At 39.6% G+C, this 25,756-nt stretch overlaps 1 protein-coding gene across 1 annotated transcript in view; it reads right to left on the minus strand.

Moving 5' to 3' along the window:
- The window catches only part of BRINP1 (BMP/retinoic acid inducible neural specific 1), a 163,793-nt gene that overhangs the window by 36,386 nt on the left and 101,651 nt on the right, over positions 1 to 25,756 (minus strand). Inside the window, exons 3-5 of the mRNA XM_037492845.2 lie at positions 25,454 to 25,644; positions 18,126 to 18,295; positions 15,170 to 15,275 (exon numbers count right to left, since the gene is read on the minus strand). Coding sequence (XP_037348742.1) covers positions 15,170 to 15,275; positions 18,126 to 18,295; positions 25,454 to 25,644 — 467 coding nt within the window. The remainder of the gene's footprint in view (positions 1 to 15,169; positions 15,276 to 18,125; positions 18,296 to 25,453; positions 25,645 to 25,756) is intronic.

Below are 25,756 nucleotides of genomic sequence, written 5' to 3' on the forward strand. Positions count from 1 at the left end.
GTGGGTGGGTTCTGACTCTGTTCATGTAAGAATTAGGAAACTCTCCACTCTCTTCTGAGCTCCCAAGTATAACTGCCTATTCTGTGGGATCTTGAGAGTAGACTGGGAACCCTTGGATGAAAGATACAGGTAGATGAAATTTGATACAACAAAACTAAAATATTTTCTTCAGAAGTTTTGAAGTATGAAAGTCTCACTTGATAGAGGACTGTTTATCACTGGAACTGTATTAGCATTATTTGAAAGTAGACATAGGAGGGAAGCTCCAGAGAATGCAAGGTCCAAATGGTAAGGGTTAGACTGAGCTGTCATTAACTCATATGCATTGTCCTTCCCACACAGTTCTACCTTTGAGAGAATGACACACACTGCCCTTTGAACTCAGATGGGGTCAGGTGACAAAACTGACTCAGATAGGTTATTTTGGCAAAAGAAATGTGAGTGGAAATCATGTTTCCAACTTCCAAACTCAAGCCCCCAAAACCTACACATGAGTTCATCAGTGTTTCTCTTCCTGTCAAGATAAGAATAGTAATGGTCCAGATGGAGGTCATCAAGGGGACAGAATCACAATTGATTTGTGATTGTGGCATCAGAAAGAAATAAACATTTACTGTCTACTGTCGCCAACCACTGAGAGTCAGGGGTTATTAGTTAGTGTAATATAACTTCACCTATACCGAAAGATACAAGAAATTGTCAAATTACAACCCACAGGTCTAATGGACTTGATGCCTAAATTTTGTAAATTAAATTTATTGAAATGCAGCCATATAGATTGTAGTGTTGTCTATCACTGTTTTTACTCTACAATGGAAGACATGTATAGCTGCAGTAGAAATTTTATGTAGCTTACAAAACCTAAATATTCACTATCTGACCCTTTACAGAAAAAGTTTGCCTATCCCTATTAGTTGGGTATTCAGATTCTTTCAATCTTGATTTTCTATTAGTTTCTGCTGTTCAATAATTTATTAAGCAGAGATCAATTAGGCCTTTATTATATGCCAAGCATTCTTTTAGGATCTGGAATAAAGGTGAGGAATTAGAAATAAAAGCCTAGCTTTCATGAAACTTACTTTTATTTAGGGAGATGGACAATCAATGAATAAATAAAAATACAGGAGGATTTATCCTGATAAAAGATTTTGGGAGCAGGAAGATTTCTAAATGACAACTTTAACTTTGAAAAAGAGAATATGTTTTAAATTATGAAATTACCAAAGCTAAGGAGGCCAACCTGCTTTTAAATTCAACTTAAAATTTTTCAACATGAAGATATCCTTGAAGCTCTAAGAAATCAATTCAATTTAAACAAAAATTTCTTTGTATAATTCATGATAAAAACCAAGTCGATACCTGTAAGACTGTGTTACCTGATGCCTAGATCAGCTGATATTTCCAAATTCCTCTCTGACCTATCTCCCTTTCCTTGCTGTATCCTGCAATACAAGTGCCTCTGTCACCCAAATGTGCCAGTATTCTTCCTGTTCAACTTTTGGCACCAGCGCCTACTGGTGCAAAACCTTGAAAAGCTAAGAGTAAGAGGCTCATCTCTGAGTCTCAATAAAGCTTTCATTGTAGGGCAGTGTTAACATAATATAACCTATCTGATATCTTGATTGTGGTGGTATGATAATTACATGATTGGATATGTTTGTAAAACTCACAGAACCATTCACCCCAAAAGGGTGAATTTTTCTGTATACAAATTAGACCTCGATGCCTTGGAAAACAAAGTCAATTATATCATACAACAGTTCTTTCACTAATGTCACTTTCTGCCCTCACCTTGGTTTTCATTGATTTCCCTGGAGGTTTTCAGACATCCCCTGTGTTAGCAACCAAAAAAGTACATTGTACATCGTTCAGATCCAATAGAACTCTGAACTCATTTTATTTGCATGTTTGTACTCATATTCCTCCTGCTCTGTGAACTCCTTGAATACAAGAGCACTGTGTCATTCACCTCCCAGTTCTCTGTCATCTGCACATTAGTGTGTCTCCAGTAAATATATTTGAATAGGGTGATTTCAGAGAGAATGAAGAGAAAAGAACTCTGCTTGGGGCTTAGTTAGTGTGCACTACCTCCCTAGCACTATCCCTCAATTCTAGAGCTATTCAACTTTTCTCACATTGGGGAAAATATGTATTATTTTCACTAACACCTGAAGCTATTTTAACTTCAACTTAGTAAGGAGATAGGTGCTCCAAAATATCTGAAGAAAAAAGTACATAGATCCAAAAATCATCCACAGAGAACAATGATACTAAAGGACTTAGCCACTAATTTCAGCACATATTTTGCTTTGAAAGTATTGCTACAAATTATGATTTTGATCATGTTTGTTACAGAAGCATGCTTCATATATTTCTTTGCATTCTTTCCAAGATATTAAACAGAATGCTAGATCAAAGTAGGTGTGCAAAAATAAAACTGTATGATTCAGCAACTATAGAAAAGTCCTTTCATGCATCAGTTCATCGAGCCAGGTGCTGTACTCGATACTGGAGATCCAGAAAAGAAAACACATTCCAGTTGGGTGGGAAGACAAAACCTAATTGTGCAACTGCAATAAAATATACAAATAAATAGACACAAGTTTTGGTAGAAAGAAAAAAAAAACTCTCTACTTTTGTAGAAGTAGAGGAGTTTTAAAGAGTTATTTTGGATAGCTTTGAACCCAAATGGTATGTACAATTTAGCACTCACCAAGTTGTAAAGCATAAAATCATAAATCTGTAAATATATTCAGATCAAGTATTTAACCCATGACACTGTATTTAATCCATGTCTTCAGATTCATAATACAAATCAGCACAGTCAATGCACTGAGAAGTCCTGCAGTGGACAAGTATGGCTTATATGGTTTATATTGTTTAATCTGTGTTTTACTGTTATTGTATTTTTATCAAGTTACTGTATGGTAACAATAAACACAAAATCCAAGTGGCTTATAACCACAAAGGTTTATTTTTTGCTCAGGGTTCAGCTGACTAGGTTTTGACTCTACCACAGATGTCTTCATTTTAAATCTAGGCTGAAGAAGCAGCCTTCTCAGGCACATGCCATTCTTAGGACAGAGGAAAATGAGCCAATGTAAGCCAGGCAAGGTCTCCTAAGACATCTATAAGATGGGATATACATTATGTTCTCCTACGTCCCATTGGTCAGAGCTGAATTACACGACTAAGTTGAATGTCAACTATATGGGAAGGAGACATCTCCCATGGGATAGCACTGCCAGCCCGGTGGCAATGTGCTGGTATATATAGCCCTCTCAGCAGAAGGGGCCCATGCAATCTACAACATAAACTTATTTTTGTATCAAACCAATTTTTAAAAGTGATTTACCACAGGATTCAGCAACTCCACTCTCACACATCTTAAGCAGACAGGTGTTATACATACACAATCAGACAAAACATTTCAAACAAAAAATGGATAAACATGTTCATCATACACCATAAAACATTCACAGTAGTCAAAAGATGGATGAAAATGTTCATCAACCTATGACTGGCTAACAAAACTGGGTATATTCATACAATGAAATAGCAATTCAGCCAAAAAAATGGCTGATACAAGCTACAACCTGAATGAACCTTGAAAACGTCTTGGTGAATGAGGTGCTCAATGCAGAGGATTGCATTGTATCATTTGGTGTATATGAAATATCCAGAGTAAGCAAATCCTTAGAGACAGAAAGAAGGTCAGCAATTGCTAGGCACTAGAGGGAAGAGAGAACGGGAATATGAGTATGGAATTTCCTTTTGGGGTGGTGGAAATTTCTGGAACTAGTTAGTGATGATAGTTGCATGACACTGAATCTAACTATTGTCATGCTTTTGAAATGATCCAAATGTCTGACTTTATGTTATATATCCTCCTAGCACAATTGAAAAACCTAAGATACCAAACAAAAATGATTTTACAGTTCAAATAAATTCAAATCCATAAATATTTGTTGACTTAAACATTGAACTAAGGAGACACTATTAATGAACAAATAGAAAAGGTATGTGGTTTCCCCTCTCCAGGAGTTTAGTTAAAATTTAGTAGCCAATGGGGTATAATTGTGCATTAAGAGAATGGAGAAGGTGTCTAATATAAAGATATTTAAAGTGCTGTCTGCAGCTCCAAAGGAGATGATGATTCTGAGATGAATGATAAGGGAAAGCATAAGGACTGACTTGAAAATAAACAGGGCTGGTGTTTATATGGAGTTAGTGACATTGGTTCTCAGTGACATATTTAGGTTTTAGCCTTCTTGATGTCTGGTTTCTGTAATCAGTGAGATTGATAAGGCATCGGATGGGACACAGCTGCAGATGGACCAAATCGCGACCTTGACCATTTATCAGTGTGGATATCCATGCTGCTACTCGGACACAAGTTTATTTGGAAGACAGAACACTGTGTGACCACATAGCAAGAGGAAAGGATGCAAATATCCCTTCTCTCAAAATCAGCTTATAGCCCAGGAGAATTGCCACCTCTTTCTGTGAATCTTGAGTCACCAAATGATTCCTGATTGCCCCAGGTGAGAGAAGCTCTTTTTATAGTCATATACTCTGGGAAGGCTGTGGGGCTTAGTCATCATCTGCTCCAGAGGTATTTGATCTTTTCCAAATATGGATCATTTAGAGAGTATGAATTTTGATATCCTTTTGAGAAGTGTGGAAATGGCACAGCTACACACAAACACACACTGGTCAGTCAATTTATGAAAATCACAAACTTTGTAAAGTAAATCGGAGAACCTATATAGAAAAGGCTATATTACTACTTGCTCTAACAAGATCCATGATTGTGATTTATATTGTGGAGAAACAATATGGTGTTTAGTTGATAAGCACTGGCACTGTGTTCAAATTCCTGCTCTGTCACCTCTAAGAGAGATAACTTAACTCTGTGACTCTAATATTTTCAAATCTGTAAAACACATCATGTTAAAGTTTACCTGAGATGTTGATAGAGAGAAGTGAGCTCTATACTGGCACATGAGAATTAGTGAATTCAAGTTACGATGATTACTTAGTATGATGCCTCTTGTTTTTTAGGTCAGGTGCTTTCATATTTCCAATTAAATGCAGAGAAATGCCTTGGAGGAAGAGGTGTTTTCATTCCCATTTTGCAGGTTAGAAGACCTAGCAAAGCTCAGAGACTGAATTAACTAGTCCAAGGTCTTATCACTCTCAAAACTGCTCTCCTGACCTCCCCATTTTATTTGTTTTCCCATTGAGTCTTGAATTGCATCTTCGATGCACCTCTAAGAGGAACTCTACTTTTCCTTCTCACAAGACAAAGAACAGAGTGTTCCTTGGCTATAAAGGAAAACCAATATTTGGATGCAGCCAGCTGGGTGGAAATCAGCAATGCCATTTGTCATGGAGACACTACTCTGTATTCAACAGGCCTTGTAGACAAAACCCCAGGAAGATAGAAGCATAGATTCCCACCAGTTCCTCCAAGGCTCTGCTAATAGCACAGAAAGCACCTTAGTCATGAACCACTGCTTAGGACTCTGGACTAATTCTTAATGAGGACTTCCCAAAGCTTCCCACTACAGCAGGCACTGGCGACCATCAGTCAGCGTCCACCATGGGTCACAAGGCCATATAGGGTGACAGGAGTGTGAAAGGTAAGGGGGCTAGTGAAACGGAGACCTGATCATGTCCTGCCCCCTCTCTTGCTGCCACTACAGATGAGCAGGGAGCAGGGACTCACCCTCATTCTACCCATGGCTAGACTGTGTTGTGCTGCTTCAGCTACCCCGGTTATATCAAGTAACCCGAGGGCCCAGGTGACTAGGAACTAAAACCTGGGAGAAGCTGAGCAAGACATCTGATCTCTTGGAGCCTTCATTTCTTCATCTGTGTGATGGGGAGCACGATCACTAACTTCCAGTGGGGAGGTAAAATGGCCAAAGTATATAAACACAACACAAGAAGGAGTAGCAGCTCCAAATATGTTATTTTTAAATACTTCTGAAAATCTCTCTGTTCTTTTCTATAGATGACTTGTGAGATGGTTTCCAGGCATCCTCACAACATTTGTGGTGCCAGGATTCCAGGAGAGCGACTACTGATACTAAGTCTTTTCCTCAGCCTCTTCCACTTGTTCCCACCTCTACTAACTTCCCATATTCTTGTCTCTCCTCCTCTGCCTCCCTTTTCCTTTCTTATCACTTCCTTTTCCCTTTCTTTCTCTTCTTTCCCCGCTTCTCTTAGTCATCCTGCTTTCGTTGCCACTGTAATACCATTCATATATAAAACTTCAAGTTAGTAAATATGTACTGAGTGCCTATTCCCATGGCACAGGGTTGAAAAGGGACTTCTCACAAGTGGCATGCAGAGGATTGAGGCGCCTAGCCCTTGCCTGAAAGATGTGACACTAATGTAAGAGAGAAGACTCATGGACTCTTGAAGAACATAATCCAGGTGAGGTGGCAGAGCAACTGACACAGCAGCACAGGCCCTCAGCAAGGTGTTATTAGGGGGAAGTGGACTCAGTATGATGTGGAAGGAAGAGTGGGAGAGAAAGTGCAACTCACTGGATGACCCTTTCACTTAATTATTTATTCAGTCATTTATACAATCACTTAACAAATATTTTCTGAGCACTGCTTATATAACAGCTGCTATGAATTGTGCTAGAGGCACAGAGATGCTTCCTACCGTCAGGGAATTTATGCCCCAGCTGGGGAGTCAGATTAGTAATAACATGATTACATGCTTGTATGTCAAGGAACAAGTGGGCAAGGCACCTATTTGGGCAGAAGGGGTAAAAAAGGCTATCCTGGAAAGGCAGAAGCCCAGGAATTGGAGAGAAGATGTACACAGGCACAAAGTAACAGAAGAATAAAAATAAGATGCCCATAGTGAAATGTAAGAAATTCCACAGGCTTGGAGAGCAGGAATGGGCATATGATAGCTGGTGGAAGATGAAGATGAAAAGATAGGCAAGCGTTTGCTATGTTGCCTGGTGCTGAGTTAAGAAGTCTGAACTTTATGCCCAAATCTCTACAGAGGTTGTGAAGGGCTTCAATCATGGAAGTGACAGTATCTGATTTTGATTTTAGGAAGATCACACCGTGATGGGGAGGGATCTGCAGGAGTGGTCCAAGTCAAAGGGGCTGGATTGGCAATTGATGGAATGATCCCAGGAAGGGAGAAGGATGGAGGAACTGACCCAGGGTGGGGAGGGGGAGGACTCCTGTCAAGAAGACAGAGACTTTGTGTGGAGTATTGGGAGATGGACTGCACTCCACACAGGAAGAGGAGAGGCCATTTAAGGTGTGAAGAGATTTTGGATACATGAGTGATAGGAGGTAGAACCTGAGCTGGAAGGAGCAGAGACATAGGAAAATGAAGGAAGGGGGAAGGAAGAGAAGAAATGATCTGACATCAAAAAATGAAATGGGGTCCTTTGTCATTAAGAAAAATTCCATATTGGGGCTTCCCTGGTGGCGCAAGGGTTAAGACACAACCTATGAAGCAATCCATAGCCTCTGCAGCACGAGTTCAATCCCGGCCAGCCAGGGAGCAACCCACATGGCGCAGCAGACCTCTCCTGCCGCACCTGCTGCTCCCCTCAGCAATGTATTTCATCAGTCTGCCTGTTCTGTTCCCCACTCTGTCTCTGGTGAATCCTCTCACCACCCACACCTCTGGCCTGTACCCCAGCTCTTGTAAGCATAAATAAATAAATCTTTAAAAAAAGACCATATTCATAGACTCCAAGAAGTTATTCATTACAAACATACAAAACTTAGTGTTTTAAGTACACTAAGAAAAAAAATATCCTGCTGGTTAAAATATGGCACATCCTCAATTACTACAACATTCTGATTTCAGACACATTAAAATACGAATAATCATGCAACTCAAATTTATGAAAAGTAATTACAAGTTCAGGAAAATGCCCTCATTATTTCCTTGCCCTGTATTCACTATGGATGAACTGGTAGACATTCATCAAAGATAAATAAATAGTTACATTCAAGATTTTCCTATTTTGCCTGATCACCTCTGTTCCTAAAATAATATTAGTAGTAATTTATAATAGTTGTTTGATTTTATTATTTTATTAGTTTATAATTATTTTTCTAATAAATCTTTCACAGAATAAAATTTTGCTCTCTGAATAATTCCCATCAGCATATAAAAATTTCATTGCTTATTAAAAAAAGAAGAAAACCTCACCTTCTGCTAGTGTGTCATTGACTGCAATCTCCCCCTGTACAGTCTGCTAGAGACTGCCTGCACACTTCCTTTCTTGAACTCATTCATTCTACTCAGGCTTCTATCCCCATAATTCCATAGGAACATCTCTTATCAAGGTTACCAAAGATGTCCTTGTAGCTTCTTCCACACGTTAGTTCTGTTTTCACTTTGAAGGTGAGGACTATTTATTCTATCAACAGGATTTGACATAATTATCCAATTTCTTTGTTTTGACAAAATACTCTGTACTTACTTGGGTTCTTGGATACTATACTCTCTTGTCTCCCTGGCTGCCTTTTAGCTTCCCTTTCTTATTCCTCACTATCATAATCATAACATCATCCCAATCTTTCAACATTAAATTCTCCATGGATCAATAACTGGATTCCTTCTTTCTTCTATCCATACCCTCTCCCAAGATAATCTCATATAGTCTCACAACATTAAATACCATCTCTATGTTAATTTATATCTCAGGTTCTCCCTTTGACTTTCCAAATGCCCACTCAATGTATCCATTTTATATATAATAGACTTCTCAAACTGAGGTTCAAACCCAATTAGGTTCCAATTCAATTCCTCAAGTCCCATCAAAATGGATCCTCCCACAGCCTTTGCCATGTCAGTGAGGCAATCCCATCATTGCAATTGCTCAGGCAAATCTTTGTGATCATCCTTCCCTTTTCACTTTTTCTCACAAGCATTTCCAGTTCATTGTCAAATAATGTCAGTGGTGCTTAAAAGTACATTCATGATCAAATGCCTTCTCACAAGCATCATTGCCATCATTATGGCCCATGCCACCATTTTCTTTCACCTTGATAAACAAAATAGCCTCCTCACTGGCCTCGTGGCATGTACTCTTATCCAGTGTAGGCTCTCTTTTGTTGAACAGTTCTAGTGATTCATTAAAAATGTAAGTCAGGTCCATTTACTCCACTGTCCAAATTTGCACTAGCTCCTAATTTCATCCAGAGTAAAATACAAAGTCTTTTCCATGGTCTACAAATTCCCATATGACCTGTTCCCTCACTCTCTGTAAAGAAAATATATTTCTCTGTTTACTTATTTGCTGTCTGCTCCTCTAAAACCCATGCACTGAAACTCTAAAATGACTGAGAATTAGATTATTCACTGCAATATATCCAGCTCTTAAAACAATATCTGACATACCCTTGATATTCAATAAATATCGCTAAATGAATGACCAAATGGATGAATGAATACATTTCTGGATCATCCCTAGATTTCAGCAAAATATTCTCTGTGCATCCCTTTCCACATCAGTAACCTATTGAGGCAGAGCTGTGCTCTCTGTATACCTCTCCAGATGGATACTAGATTACATTACATGACAATGTCAGTAAAACACTCAACGGCCTTCTTGGAGAGAGAAGTATAAAAATAAGAAGTTATCATTATGCCATTAGCATTATTACTACTGGCCTGGCTGTTGCTGCTTCGACTACTAATAGCCTCTGCTCATTGCTACAGGCCTTTCTTATTTCTAGTCTCCTTCTCCTATCATCTTTCTTTTTCGTATTGCCTTCTACCTTTGCCCTGTTTTATCAACATTTTATGAAAAACCACAATGTGAGTGTCATTAGCATGCCATTCATATCCTCTTCCCTCTACCAGAATAAGTCGCAGTAGCAATTCCCCTCTCAGCCTCATTCAGAGGAATTAGCGAGTAGTAGAGAGCAACACCTTTTTAAGAAGGACAGACTTGAAGTCAGGTTGTCTAGATTTAATTCTGTCTCAATCACATATCGAGTAACCTCTCTCAACCCTGGTTACCTCAAGTAAAGAAAAGGATGCCTCTGACGCCTTCCTTACAAGAATGATCTGAGGGTTCAAAGTGCAATAGTACAATTCTTTAATACAAATAAATATTGGTTAAAAGTAAAACAAATGAACAGTTAATAAAAATAAACAAGCATAGTCCCTGGGACATGAGGAAGCACTGACTGAAGAGGGTCTCTTATTTCTGCCTCTGCAACCCTCAGTCCTTGCAGCTTGTCTTCCAGCTGGGCTGGACCAACTCCTGATTTTTTTATATGTCTCTGCTTTATTCATGATTTCTCTTTGCAGAAAAAGATTTCAAGATGGAACACATTACCAAATAATTTTAGTAGCTATACTTTTAGATACAGAACTGTATACATATAAATTGTACATGAAGAACACTGAACTTTCACAAAGTAAAGGCAACTATGTACTGGTGTTTTGATTAAGAAATGGATTCCCTCCAGAAGCTTCTCTCATTCCCTTTCAGCCACTGCCCCTTTCCCCCTCCCAAAAGATGAACTTTGGATTCCCCAGACAATGGATTAGTTTTACTGTTTGGGACCTGTGCAAGAAATGAATCTAACAGCATGCATTCTTTTGTATCTGGCTTCTTTGACTCAATAGTATGTTCAAGAGATTCTTCCCTACTCTTGCATGAAAGGGTAGTTATTCTTTCTCATTTCTGTACTGTAGTCCATCAGGTGACTGTATGACTAGTAATCTATTTTCTCACTGATTGGCATTTTCAATTTGGGACTGTTTAGAATAAAGTTCCTATGAACATTCATATCTTTTGGTGAGTGGCAATTGCTGGGTCATAAAACAAGGGCATATTGAGTTTTTAAAAGAGATTGCGAAAAGGATTTTCCAATGCAGTTGCTCTAATTTAATTCTCCCACAAGCAATGCATGTAAGTACCCACTGCTCCCCACTGTCACTCCTTGAAGTTGTCAGTCTTTTTCATTTGATACAGACGGATGGCTGGGTTATGATGTTGAGCTGTGTCTTTCATCATTTACTTTTCTGTGGACTAGAAAAGTTAAACATAGTTTCAAATGCTTATGTGCTACTTTGATATTCTCGCTTTTGAAGATCCTGTGCATGTCTTTTACCCATTTTATTTTCTTACTGGGTTATTTACCTTTTTCTTATAGGTTTTAATTCTTTATTTTTGCACGAGGATTATTTTTCAGATACATTATATCCCAAAAACTTCCATTCTGTAGCTTGTATTTTTGTTCCATGAATAACAGCTTTTGATAAACAGAAACTATTAACTTTAATTTAGACCACTTTAGCCATCATTTTTTAAAGTTAGTGCTTTTTTGGTGTCCTACCAAATACATATCAGATTACTGAAAAGTCATGAGATATTTTTCTGGCTTATAGTTAAGAAGTTTTTTTTTTTTTTTTCTTTTACCTTCTAGCAAGAGAATATGATTTTTCCTCTGATATAATTTTTCATGATTCCTCTACCTAGACAGATGGAATGAATTTTCTGAGTACTATTATACTCCGTAATAGTACAAATTACTTTTATTATTTCTATTATATGACATATTACCTAGACATATGTATTTACATGCCATCCTTTCTATCTCATCCCCAATCCTCCATTTATCCAATTATCTAATCTTCATGGTCATTCCATTAAAACTTGGTCATAAAGCCTCCTAAGTTACTTTAAAATTGGTCTGTATCTTTCCATTCAACTCTTGTCTCCATTGTCTAAATTTCTAACATCTCATCTTGAAGACTGTAATCACCTCAACTGGTCACCAAACTCTAATCTCTAATTAATGTACCACACAACAGCCAGAGTGATATTTTAGAACATCAATCTTTTCATGCTACTTCCTTTAAAAAACCTCTACATGGTTTCCATTACTCTCAAATTAATGTTCAACTCATTAATGCACTGCAGAGGTCTTTCAGGGTTTGAAACATTGTTTGTCTTTCTCATCATTGATGTCTTTGCTTTAATCTCTCGAGACTTTCTATTTCCTCAAATACCTCTTTATAAAGACTCTACTGTCTGCCTCCATATCCAAGCCCCATCCCCTCCTCTTCATCCTTCAGGTCTTGTTCTAGATTATTTTTAGCCAGAAATTTTCCCTGATACCATATTATTTTTAGCCAGAAATTTTCCCTGATACCATAGTAAGTTAAGTTCCTATGCTATCTGGCACCACAGAATCCCAGTGATTTTTCTCTACTCAGATTCATCACATTTACTATTTTAAGTCCATCATCTTTGAATGTAAAATTTCTTGGGGGCAGAAACTATGTCTGTCTTCTACACCATTGTATCTTTGGGCCTAGCTCAATGTCAACATGGATTCTTAAAAAGATTTCTTTTGATTTGAACTGATTTGTGCTCATATGTTCAAGCATTGGATTTGATACATGGTCAGTTTAAATAAAGATTTGATGATTTGTGGTCTTCATAAGTTCTAGAATCAGAATTGAGGACTTGAAGACCATTGGCTTCAATCACTCAACAAAATGATCATTAAACAATTTCTGTAACACTCTCACTAAATGTCACCTACTTACAAGTCTGAAAATATAGAATCACTACACTATTCAGTTGATCATTCTAAGCTTAGGCATGAATGTGCATAGAGAGATCTGTTTTATATTGAGTTAAAAGCTGAGATCCAGGCCTCCCCTATGGTGCAGTGGTTGAGTGCTGGGCTGCAAAGCTGCCTGCAGCCTCTGCAGTGCCATTTCGATCCCTGGCCACCAGCAAGAGTCCTACATGGTGCAGCAGACCTCTCCTGCCGCACCCGCTGCTCCCCTTACCAGTGTATTTTGTCAGTCTGCCTGTTCTGTTCCCTGCTCTGGCTCTGGTGAATTCTCTCAACCTCCCATACTTCTGACTGTACCCAGTGCTTGTATAAATAAACAAACAAACAAATAAATAAATAAATAAATCTATCTTTTAAAAAAAGAATAAAAGCTGAGATCATTGTAATCTTCCCCCTTCATGGGTCAGGTTGGACTCATTTTATTAATTTAATGAAATTGACTATGTTTTCTGCAACATAGCTTATTAGCTGTCTGCTGACAGATTTTGCTCCAAGTCATTCTTCAGCTATTTATCATAAGACACAAATCTACAGCAGAACAGAGCTATCACCACCTTTTTTTGTAAATAACATACTTCTAGCAATATAATCTATAGCAGATCTGAATTTTGGAGGACTGAGTCTTATTCTATAGTTGCTTTGCTTTCTGAGAAAAGGAATTAAAAATTAAACATGAAAGTGAATATTTAGAATGAGAAAAATTGAGGACATAGAAGGTTAGGGAACTCTGAACCTTAAGTTTTATTAGCTTCATGGTAAATCAGATCCTAAATATCTTTAAAACTTAAATAGCTTCCTAGTACAATTCTATTAATACCTTCTAATTTTACCCCAATTGTAAGTCCACCTCTGACTTGCATTGGAGTGTGATAAAATTCAGACTGGGGCCAGACCTCCTGGTCCAACCCTACTCTCACATCTCAATATAACTGTAAGTATCACAAAAACTGTTCAGTTAAAAATCCTGACACACCCAAGACAGACCTGTCTTTCTTATTGACTTTTTATCTACATTTACCAAACCCACCTGTATAAGGAGGAGATAAGGTTATTCTTCATGTATTTGAGGTTGAGTTGTGTTTTGTTTTAGCACTAAACCACTTTCTTAGCCTGAATTTCCCAGAGGGGTTTGCATTCATTGCTCCCAAGTGACACTACTGAGCCCTTCCTGAACCATTTTCCAGCCATCTTCTCTTACAGGACCATAAATCAAAGAGTTGCCAAGAAACCAGAATATACAAGTCATATTAGGTTCTGCTTAGCTCTACCTGCCAATCCAATGCAACTTTTCACCCACTGACATTCAGAATCACCTTTATCATATACCTTTCTGGAAGGTTACATTTTTAGTCTACTCAAAGTTAAAACATCATTTTTTCTGTCTATAAAGTTAAATACATGATCATTTTAGAAATGTTAGAAAAGGAATTGGAAGCCTAAAATAAATCATCTATAACCTAAGTATCCAGAGGTAACATCTTTTAACATATCGGTCTATTTCCTTGCAATATCATTTTTCCGTATCCTTTTACATTGTTAAGATCATGCTCTATATCCAACCAGAAACCATCCATTTCTTGATTAAAATTATATTAAATATGCCCACATAGTGTTAGAAATTCTTTTAAAAAACATCTTAGTGCCTGCCTAATATTATGTGGTATGGATGCTATATAATTCACTTAGTCTCCTCATGTGCAAAATTGAGGTTTTTATTTTTTTCCGCTATAAATTATGCTTTTTAGACAGCACTATCTGTTCTAAAAGTCTTGTCATTTCCCCCCACAATCTCTTTTCTTTTTGATGATGAATTAATAAGGGTGAAATTATTGTTTTAAAGGGCATATTTTTCTTTATGATCAAAAGTATTATGGAGCACATAATATAGATCTGATATACAGCAGACATTAAGCAAATACAAATATTTATATATATCAGCAAATTAATTCATGTAATTGTTGCATTCTCGCAGCCAGTGTCAAAGAGTCTCTGTCTCTCCACACCCCAGCCAACACTGTGTGTTCTTTGTAAACTCTGCTAAAAGCACACTCACATGCACACACACACACCCGTGTGTGTGTGTGTGTATTGAAGAGCACAAATGATTAACAAATATGGAAAAAGAAGATTACATAGAACCAAAATTCTATAAAATGTCCTATAGTTCTCTGAATTCAAATAACACCTGCCAAATACATTGAAAATCAAACACAATAATGTGGGGAATTCAGATGATATGATATGAAACTTTAATATATATTAGATCTGGAGCATCTATAAATAACACTATTTAGACATTTTCATCAAAAAAATCAGATAAAGCCCACATTTCCATACTTCATATCTGAAAACTAATTAATAACCATGAGTTTAATGTCCTGGGTATGTTAAAATTTTAAAAAAAGACATCGTATCATAACTGTCTTAATTTCCATATTTGTAGTCTTCATGGGTTTCTCTGCCTTTTATCTTCTTTGTTTTCCCCCCACATCATGCCTCCTGGTAATTTTGAGTCCCCTCCCCTCTTCCCCCTGGTCTACCTTCTTCCCCGGGCATCTTACCTTGAAGGTGCAGTTTGCTCTCCGTGCTTTGCAGAAGGACGGAACTCACAGAGTCCAGATTGTCATAGCTATTACAGCCCAGAGGCCCAGTGCGTGTCTCTGTGACCTAGAGTGGACATCAAAGGTGACAGGTGTGAGACAGGTGCGCTTGCTGGGCACAGAACCTGCAGATTTGGCCCCCAGCCAGCAAAGCCAGCAGAGAAAGTCTTCTAGCCTGAGCCAATGGCTGCTTCCTGAGCACTAGTCTGTGCCAAGGACCACGCTTGGTTGTCACCAAGCAGATGTTGGGATAGTGAGACAACTGAGCACTCATGTGTATGTGTATATGTGTGTGTGTGCAAACATGTGTGTGTGTGCACATCCCTGGCCTCACTTCACAAGGTGGTGTTAGGATTATATGAACTTACAGGTTGAAACACTGTAGTGTATTTTGAAACCTTGGCTTTGGAATTAGAAGAATCAGTGCTTAAATCCGGGTTGAACTTTTGATTTGCTGTGTGAGCTGAGGAAGTCACTTAGCTTCTCTAAACTTCTACAACACCCTGAACCTTTCCTTTCCAGAAAGGCTGTGAGATGAGACATGATGGGTGCACGTGCCAGATACATGGAAGATGTTTGACACCATACACCTTAGTACCAGAAGTCTCCATAAAATTGTTATGAATATATATGTGTTACTATTAGGTAAGAACAATAAAATTATCTCCATTTTCCAAGAGACATTCTAACAATGGGCACCATCAGTGCCATCACAGAATGAAACTCCCCAGTCCTGGGGCAATGTCTTTCTAAATCATTCTCTGAGAATATTTGAGGTGGTGGATAATAGGCACATCCAATACATAGCCTTGAAATAAGAATGGTTCGGAATGCAAAGAGGTTGCTTCATTCCCTTAGACATAACTTGCCAGTATTCACACATTTTCATAGGATTGTCTTGAGGTTTGCACCCGACTTTAAAGATACAGCAGCAAGTACTGGAGGGAATGATGATTTGGGAAGTGATCACAGGAATCTCCAATTGCCAGCTCTGAATTTTTCTTGCTCTGTTGTCTCAGATCAGTAACTTTCCCATTCAAGGTCTCAACTTCCTCACCTCCAAAATGCTAATAACACCATTGCCCACTTTACAACATAAAATATTATGTTTTTGAAGTGCGTTTAGGACTTTAGACATGGTATATAAGTGGCTGAATATGATGCTTTGTTTTTAAAATTATTATTTTTTTGTCTAAAACAATAACATATTAATAAATGAGGGTCAAAATTACTAATTCACTTTGCTAAAGACAAATTGGAAAAGGAAAGCCCTGGGTAAAACTCCCCCACCTGGCCCAGCTGCCAGTCTTAAACAAAGCTGACAGAGAGACCAGTCTAGTCAGCTGTGCCTGGAGGTAGTGTCAAAAAATAGCAAGAAAAATCCCAGTCCCAGATTGAGTGTAGACGACAGCATCACTGTAAGATGGGTTCTTGAGTGTCATCTGTGCAATTTCTCTGAGAAATTCCTCATAAGGAGGTTGGCTGCCCTTCCAGGAGCACAAAAGAGGATTATCTTCTGACAGAGCTTCAATATCTCAATTTCACATCCCATGGCAGGGGGGAAGAGGACCAGTGGGTGATAATGAAACCAGGTCTTTGCTTCACTCCGACTGTGATGGCTTCATAAAGGCCCATCTCTCTGGGTCTGGTTCCCTAACAACATAATCCCAATAATGTAGGTGATTCTTCTCGGATAAGCTGGGTCTTTGTTTGTGGATCTGATGCATTTCTCACCTTCTTATCTCCCTCCTCCCTTACATATTTTTCTCTTGACTTGGTTCATTTCTGACTTATCTGCCCAAGTCTCCCCCAGCACTGCTTCTACCCCATCCTTCTGCCCTGAAGACATCTGAAAGTCTTAATAAGAGACTAGGTCTGCATTTTATTCAGAAGAAATTGGACTGAAGCTTAAGAAGTAAAATGCAGGTATAATCTGATTTCAGAAAATTTGAGATGCAAAATATTTGACTTGAAACCCTCAGAAGAACTAATCCTTTATATCAAAAATGCTCCCCTCATTCTCTTTATAAAGGTAATCCCTGAATATATTGCAGCATATAAAGTGGATTCTGGATTGTTGTTTCCCCCCCCCCTAAGTATCTGTGTTCTAAGGCACTGAAGTGAAAAATCTACAGCTACTCTTTCCAATGTGGCTTTGATATAGACATTAAGTAAAATGAAATAAACTTGTAAACTTAACTCCTGAAGAGGAACATCTCAAGTGCCCCACACCCCAAATGACTCTGGCTATGGTGTAGAATTTCTGTCTTCAGGGATGGGCCTCTTGGACCTCGGTGGGAAGAGGAGAATACAGACTTGTTATTGTGAATAACACAGCCAGGCCGCTGTCTTCATATTGTCTGTGGCTGATTGTGTGCTCTAGTAGCAAAGCTGACTTGTGGCATCAGAAACCTTATGACCTGACAAGCCTAACATAAGACTGGCCCTTCACATAAAATATTTGCTGCCCGCTGGTTTGTTAAGTGACTCTCTAGCTGTGTACCCTGAGCAAAGTCTTTAACCTTTGGACCTCAGTTTTCCCATCTGTAAAATGGGAAAGGGGAGGATTCAAAAACAGACATTAAAAAAGGACTGAGCTAAGCATCAGTAATTGGGCTCTGTAAATTTTTGGGAAGCCTGAAAACCATTCACGCAGGTAAACTAAGAGGGAACATGAGGATGTTGACAATAGGGCCATGACCATAGCCAGGACTGTACCAGCAAATCAACACCTCGGGTGGCTTGAATGACAGTAATCATGATATTTCAGACACTTGACAGCTTTGCCCAGGGAGGTGGGGAGAGGGTGCTGTGACCCATGTGAGCCCCAGGCTTGTAACTACCCCTCGACTCTCAGAACACTGAGCGGCAGTGCTGTTATCTGAGGGCCTGGCAGCCACCACCACCCCAAGCCTACCTTGATTGCCCCAGTTGATATCTGGATCTCGTGGAGTCTCCTCATGGTGCCATCGCGGTCGACAAAGTAAGATGACGCGAGCTGGTGCAGAGCTTCGACGCTTTGAGTGGCGTTCCCTGACTTCCTGTCCAGGTGGCTTTTGTCCATGTACATGGTCAAGGCTTCCTCCCCTGCATGGAAGAGGAAGGAAGCTCAGGTAGCTTATCGAGCTTTGTGGTGGAAGAAGGTCTCCAGGGCCTGGATGCTGCAAACAGCCTCAGACCTACTGTCCAAACTCCCTCCTGCCACTGAAAATAGAGTTCAGTGAAGGAGAAACAGCCCAGAGGTGGCTGACAGTGCCGAGTGCATTTTGGACAAGGGTCATGGAAACACCCTTAGACTTCAAGTCCAGCTCCTACTAAACAGTGCTCAGTTTCACCAGCATCAACTCTAATGCCACTCACCTTCTCTCCTTGAGCCCAGGCTCTTCTGCAAAATGGTATTCCAGTCACATTCCTCTTTCTTCTTCCTTTGTTTCCTTATCATCTTCTAGATTCTCCTTGTTCTCCTCTCATCACTCTCCTCCCTCCCTCCCTCCCTGCCTCTCTTTCCCCTTCTGCTAACCCTCCTAGACAGACAGAAGGAGAGATATACATATGTTTGCATGTATGTAAGTACAGAGAATAGGTACATAGATACACAGACAGATAAGAGGCGACAGACAGATAATTAGGCAACAGATAGAGACAGACAGGAAAAGCTATGTGCCTAAATATAAAGGAAACTATACTGTGAGTTCTGCACTGTCTATATTAGTCACTGCTTTATCCTTCCTACAGAGCCCAGTGCTTGGCATACAGTAGGTAGTGAGTAGGTAGTGAATTCACCATTTCTTTTCATGCATTTAAAAAACACTTCTTAAAAACCACTACGTAGCAGGCACTGAGGTCCTGAGAATACAGTGGTGAAGTGACATTTGGGGAAGAAAAAGGATGACAAGAAATTTAGAGGGAGGGGGAGGAGGGAAAGGGAGAGAGGAGAGAGAGGGAGAGAGAGATTGATTTTTACTTCGTAAGATTTCCCGTAGAGATACATGCATGGATTACTAACAATGAGACTAACTAGCTTTGGTACCTTTTATTTTGGATAACAAGATGTTTTTCCAGACCTGCAGAAAGGAAGCTCCAGATATGTCTACTAAACAGGTCTCATTATTATACACCTGGTTTCATCCAGCAATTGTGAACATGGGGTTGTTTCTTGACTTCTCTGATCTGTAGCTTATTTATTAACAAATTGGGGAAGGAATAGCACCAATTCCATAGAGTTATTAAGAAAATAATCAAAACATGTAACGTCCTTGTGTCAGTGTCTGGTTTACTGTGGCAACCACAGATGGTTAGGAGCAGCGGTGAGAGGTCGTCTCTGTGACTAGATGGCCTGCCCTTGAGCCTGCTGTATGGGCAAAGTACTAACCTTCTCCATGTCTCAGTTTCTTCACGTGTAAAACTGGGGATACTAACTATACTTACCTCATCAGGCGGGCATAGGATTAAATGAGTTAATTACATGAAGTACCTGAACCTTGCCTGGCACACAGTAACTACCATTATCCGATCATGTAAAATAGCGTCAGTTGTGTGAGTTTTATTCTTCCACCTAATCAATCCACTGTAAGAGGGTATTCAGAGAACAAACACTATTATGCCTTCTGAGGACAAAAGTCTGATATCTAAGACAAGTGAAATTTCTTTAGAGTGCTGAGGACTTACTGAGTTGAAGGGAAGAACCAATTTTCTTTCCAAGGGACAGGGGTTACCTTAGGAAGTGGGCCCAGTCCTCACCCTCAGGTCAGTTCCTCTGCCTCAGATCCCTCCAGGACTGTTCTGGGACACAGACCATTGCCCCTCCATCTTCTCCTCCAGCCTCCAGTTTGCTGTTTAGCCCTTTCCCCCTCCATGTTTCAACAAACCACTTCTTCGGCCTCCATCTCTCATTTTTGTCAATTGTCCTTCCAGGCTTTCCTCAGACTCCTTTTCCTTCTGCTTGGAATGCCATTCTAGCTCTCCCTCCCAGATGCCTGACTGCTGAAATCCTACCCAGCGTTCTCAATTCAAGTGGTCTCAATTCAAGTGTCACTTTCTCTTACTCTCCCCTCTCTGCCCTTGAGCTGGCATCCTCTGCACGCTCCAGACCCTTGCTAGTGAGCTTGCCCCAAACACACCCTCAACTCAAAGGCATTTCATCACCTTTCCCCTATCATTCTCCCACTCATCCATTCAGCTCAGCACCCACTGAGCATTTTATCTATGCTGAGTACTTGGCAGACACCAGAGTGACATATGGAAGGGACGCTGTCCCCACTGTAGAGTCACAGAGTGGTGACACAGACGCCTTCCTACAGGGAAGCCACTGGCCACGTGTGTGTCTTCTGGGCATTTGAAATGTCGCTTGTCCAAATCGAGATGCGCTGTAGGTATAGACTATATGGCAGGTTTCCTCTATCTGGGAAATGTTAAAAAATGTAAAATAGCTCATGAGTTGCTTATTTTATTGATCACATATCGAAATAATATTTTGGCCATATTATGTTAAATAGAATATAGTTACACTGATTCTCCCATTTTTCTTAATGCTTATGAGAAAATTTGAAGTGACATATCTAACTCATCCTTGTGGCTCATGTTATACTTGTATTGGTCAATGGTGGTCTCTGGAGACACAGACATCAGGGGTCATATACTGGATGAAGAGCCATGGTAGAGAGGGTAGAATGTAGGCAGGAAAATGGTGCCTGCAACCCTGTGATAATGTGGGACACGAGGCCCTGGTGAGATCAAGTCTCACCAGCCACACTCTTGACCTCACTGTAGATATTCTCTATCCCACACAAATATCTCCTATTTTCTCTCATCGTTGGGACTCTGTTTTTCTGTTTTTCTCCTGACTTCTACTTGTCCCTCAGGTCTCACCTAAGACAACACCTCCTCTAGGAAGCCTCCCCTGATTTCCTACTCTTAAACTAGATTAAGAATTTCATGTCTTCCCAGTCCCGTTTATTTCTCCAACGCATTACCTATCACATTTCCTACTGATAGATTATATAGCTGTTTGCTTCACTAGAGGAGAAACTATGTAAAATCAGAGGCTACATAGGGTCTTTCATCATTTCGGTGTTTTTGCTTAGCATAATACAAGCATGTGTCACGTGCTTGGCAAATGACCAAGAGATTTGTGGGTGAAAGAATAAATGTGGAAGTTACCCAACTCTACAGTGTCTATCGATTGACATAGCTGCCTTAACTAAGACTGAATTTCCCCCATAGGAAGTTTCATCATTAAAATTAATCTCTGGGTCCCACATGCCTAGATTTGAGTTGAATTCAGATTAAAACACTCCGGTGTACTTTCCCATGAAACCTTCACTAGTTATGCAGGAGGACATGCTAGTCCATCCTTTGCATTTAACAGTGACCTGAATAAGTCTGAAATAAAAAATGACTATATATACTAGATTTTGGATTCTAGGGATGTAGATGGCCTGGGAAAGCAAGCATCTATCTGATTCTTCTTTGTAATGTTCCTGATGCTTCTCCAAGGTCAGATGAAGAGCAGATGTTCAGTTGTCATTTCATGGATGGAGGATGGATGGATGGACAGAAGGATAGATAGATGATTGAATGGATAGATGAACAGATAAGTGGAGAGGCAGATGAGTAAATAAGTGAAAATGCTAGAAATTAGGATCAAGAGGCAGAGGAAATGGATATTCCAAGTGTCAGCTCAAACTCCACAAGGGCCCTGAGAAAGAGAAGGTGAAATAAGCCCAGCTCCCTATGGATTGAGAACTGGCAGAAGCAAACTTTAGATCAAAAGGGGTTAATGGGCTTCTTGCTGTACTATTAAGACTTAATTTCTTGTTTATTAAGAGAATGTTCTGTTTAGAGTTGCTTTCCCATTTGGGCATTCCTGCAAATTGCCTCTTCACCCCACGTAGACCTTCTCTCAGTCGCTCTGTCCTCCAGGGGACTTTGCCTCACTCTCTGCAGCAGTTTCCTCAGAGAGGACCAAAGTGAGATTCAGACTCGCAGATGAGGTGCGAGCTGACAGGTTCACCTTCGGAGTCAACAGAGGATACTGCCTCCTAATGGGGGTGGGGATGACTGGACTTTAAACCTCTGAAACATCCCTCATCCTTTCCTTTTAAGCCCCTGGGACTTTATTCCTGGACTTCCTCTTAGCCAAAGGGAGATGTCCCATAGTGCAAGGTGGGAATTATGAATACATATACAAATATTTAAATATTTACACAAATACAGCAACATGAGTCCTCATGCATAGGAAGACATTCATGCACCTTGTGAATATCAGCATGAAGTGCAAGCTCACATATACGTATGTGCAGGCTGCATCCCTATCTGTGGGTCCTGTGTATAGGCATGTGTGCACTGCTTTTGTGTGTATGTCCACATATAGGTTAACTTAATTCCAAGCACTAGTAGGCGTCTGTGCACACATGCATGCACTCCCATACACACATGAGAGTTTAACATCACTTAGAATCACAGCCTCCAAGGTGTTTCATTTGATCCAAAGTAAGATCTTCAGAGGACCTAGGGAAAATAGTTGTCCCTCTACTCCCTGTGCCATTCCAGGTCCCAAAATTTTTCCTTCAATATCCTTCAAAGAAAATTCTCATATTAAGAATTTTAAGTTTAACCAATTTCAACAAAAATGTGAGATTTCATGAATATGTCTTGGATGTCAGCCCTATTACTGGTTCCAATTCCTCTTTTGCCATAGACCTCAATCCTTTCCACCTTCTTCTCGCTTAGGAGCCAAACAAATGCTTCTAATTGTACTACATGTGACATTTTAAGGATCATCTTTTGTTGTTTGAGTATGCCCTTAGGAGCTCACCTGACACCTCAAACTGCTTATCAAAGTATGTCTTCTAAATGAACATGGTGTTCTCCTTAGGAAAAATTATAGTGAATAAAATTTTCACCTCCCTATATTTAGACAGGAAAACTAATATCCCGACAAAAGAGTAAATTTCTCAATGCCTCCATCTATTAAGTGGAAGTTATGGGCTTTTATCTCAAGCCCTTCAGTTCCTTAGCCCCACTAAATGAGAGCATGAATAGTAATAATAATAATAATAATAATAATAATAGTAAGAAGAAGAATGACAATAGCAGCAAAATAATTAGATAGATGACAAATGTATTAAGCTGTCTTATGCATCATTTTATTTGATCTTTGCAATATGCATGAGAGAAGAACTATTATTATTTCTATTTCTAAAAGAGGAAACTAAGGCTTAGAGGATTGAGTAACTTGCCAAGGTGACATGAAATTGGTGAGTGTCAGGAGTTTGGATTAGAACTACACCTATCAAACCCCAGTGTGTGCGTCCTTCATTTAATACAAGTTAACACCTCCCTTCTCTCCCATTGCACAAAGATGCTCCTAAGAAATATTTTTCTATGAATGAATGAATGAAATGATGAGGTAAGAAATACCTTGTACAGTGCTGGTGCATTGTGTTTAATCAACAGTAAATCTTATGGCTGGTTCTCGTTAGTATAGTGGTGATTACCTGTGCCTGTCAACAGTAAATCTTTCCCCCTCATCCTCTCCACTCCTCAACAGTGAGGATTGAGGGAACATTTAGGGTTTGCTGTCCAACACTGGAACACAACCCAAAGCTTTGCATATTTTAAAATGTTGTGCTATAAAAACAGGACAGGAACAAGGCTCTGTGAATAATTCACCACCTTGCCTTGGAGAAATTAAAAATATATTTCACTGCAAAAGAGAGGTCTTTGCTATTTGGGATTTCCCAGGACTCAGACAAAATACAGTTTCAAATAGAAGAACTGATTTGGCCACAATGATTTTTTTTTTTTTTCCAATTGAAATGGGAGGTGGAAGAAGTTCAAAGGAAAGGGTAAGGGTTAATGTCACACTCAACACAGAAGTGGTTTCACTTCACTTTACAATAGAATAGAATTTATGCTAATGATTTGCATTCAAAGTCCTATTTAACTTTATATCTGACTAGCAACAAGTGAGAACTGAGAATGGGTTGGTTGTTTGCTCCAGTGGGTGGGTGTGTGAGTTAGTAAGAAGTGACTGATGTATGGTCCAAAAATGCAGACATGGACAGAAAACCCAAAGTTAAAAATAGTTTTGTCACTTACTAGCTATACCTTTTCTGAGTTTAAGCTTTCTGAGCTATAAAATGAGATCCTATCATGTAATTTGCAGTTTTTGAGGACAAAAGACGATGGACAAAGACTGTTATGGGCAAATACTCTTACAGTAATATTATAAGAATAAATGAATTTATCCAACCAATCACTTCACCCATATTCCCCACATTATCAAATGACTAATTTGGCCTTCTTCAGAATGTGTGCAGTGTGAGCAACCTGGAACTCTGGCTACCTTCCTCCTGCCAGGCCACTTCTGCCAAGCTACCGTCCCCATGAAGTCTGCACTAATCATTCCAACACATGGTGCTTACCCTCCTCTTCATGATATTGACCATTATAATTATACACCATCCATTATACATGTCCCAGCTGGCATGGACATACCTAAGTCCAACTGAGCAGCTCTCTGAGCTGGTCACTCAGGGCTCTACCACCAGAGGGGCTTTTGCAAAATTCAGTGGACCCAGTCATTGTGCTAACAAACTGACACCCAGGGGACTGTAGCTCATGATATAAAATGGTCACTGCAGGCAATTAACATCTAAATGCACCCGGCTCTTCCATTTCCCAATTTTTTTGCATTTCTTTCCTCCCTTTATCCTCTTTTCTTATCCTTACTCCCTTTAAGATGTATTGCACTTAATGGGAAGGGATGAACAAGGCTGAACAGCGTGAAACAACTAGTCTGCTTCCTCAATAACCTACCCCAAGCTCAAGTAAGAAACAGATGATGATACTCCATTTGCAAAATAATAACCTCCAGCTAGCTATCAGTCCCTAAAGTAGACTTAAATAAACAAAGGCAATTTGCTAAACCACATCTGAAATTTAATTATCTCCCTAGATTAGACTATATTCTAAATGAACTAATATGTTCATCAGATTAAGGATTCTCAACGAACTGCACTAATTCCAAGGTGAAACCATATTTCCACAAAAATCAGTAAACTCTGGAGTTAGACTGACCCATAGAACAAAATTGCCTGCTCTGATATTTGGCTTAGTGTTTGGCAATCTGTGCTGTGGAATGATGTACAATGGCAGAGATGCAAAAGGTTTTTATCCCACCCTCTCCTCATCCCAGACCCAAAGTCATGACAAGACTTAGGCCCAGCAGTGCTGACCTACCTCCCAAGGTAGCAGAGATGAGGAGGTGGGTGCCGTACTTTTTGATGATGGTATCGATGAACTGCTGAGTGGTGGGTCTCCTGCCAAGCAGACGGATGCTCCTTTGAAACTCTGGCATGAGGGGCACTGGATGACGGACCAAGTCTCTCCTCTCGATGGCTGTGTTCCTCACCTTCCAACGGGCAAACTCCCTGGGCAGGAGATATGAGTGACAGTGCTCAACTTAACACCCGTCCCCAAGACAAAGTTGACGGAACCATCCCATCCAGACATATCTAGGTGAGAGAGTGACTATAGTTATTT

This window comes from Talpa occidentalis, unplaced genomic scaffold (genome assembly GCF_014898055.3).
Source record: "Talpa occidentalis isolate TD23 unplaced genomic scaffold, MPIMG_talOcc4v2.1 talOcc4.7, whole genome shotgun sequence".
NCBI lineage: Eukaryota > Metazoa > Chordata > Mammalia > Eulipotyphla > Talpidae > Talpa > Talpa occidentalis.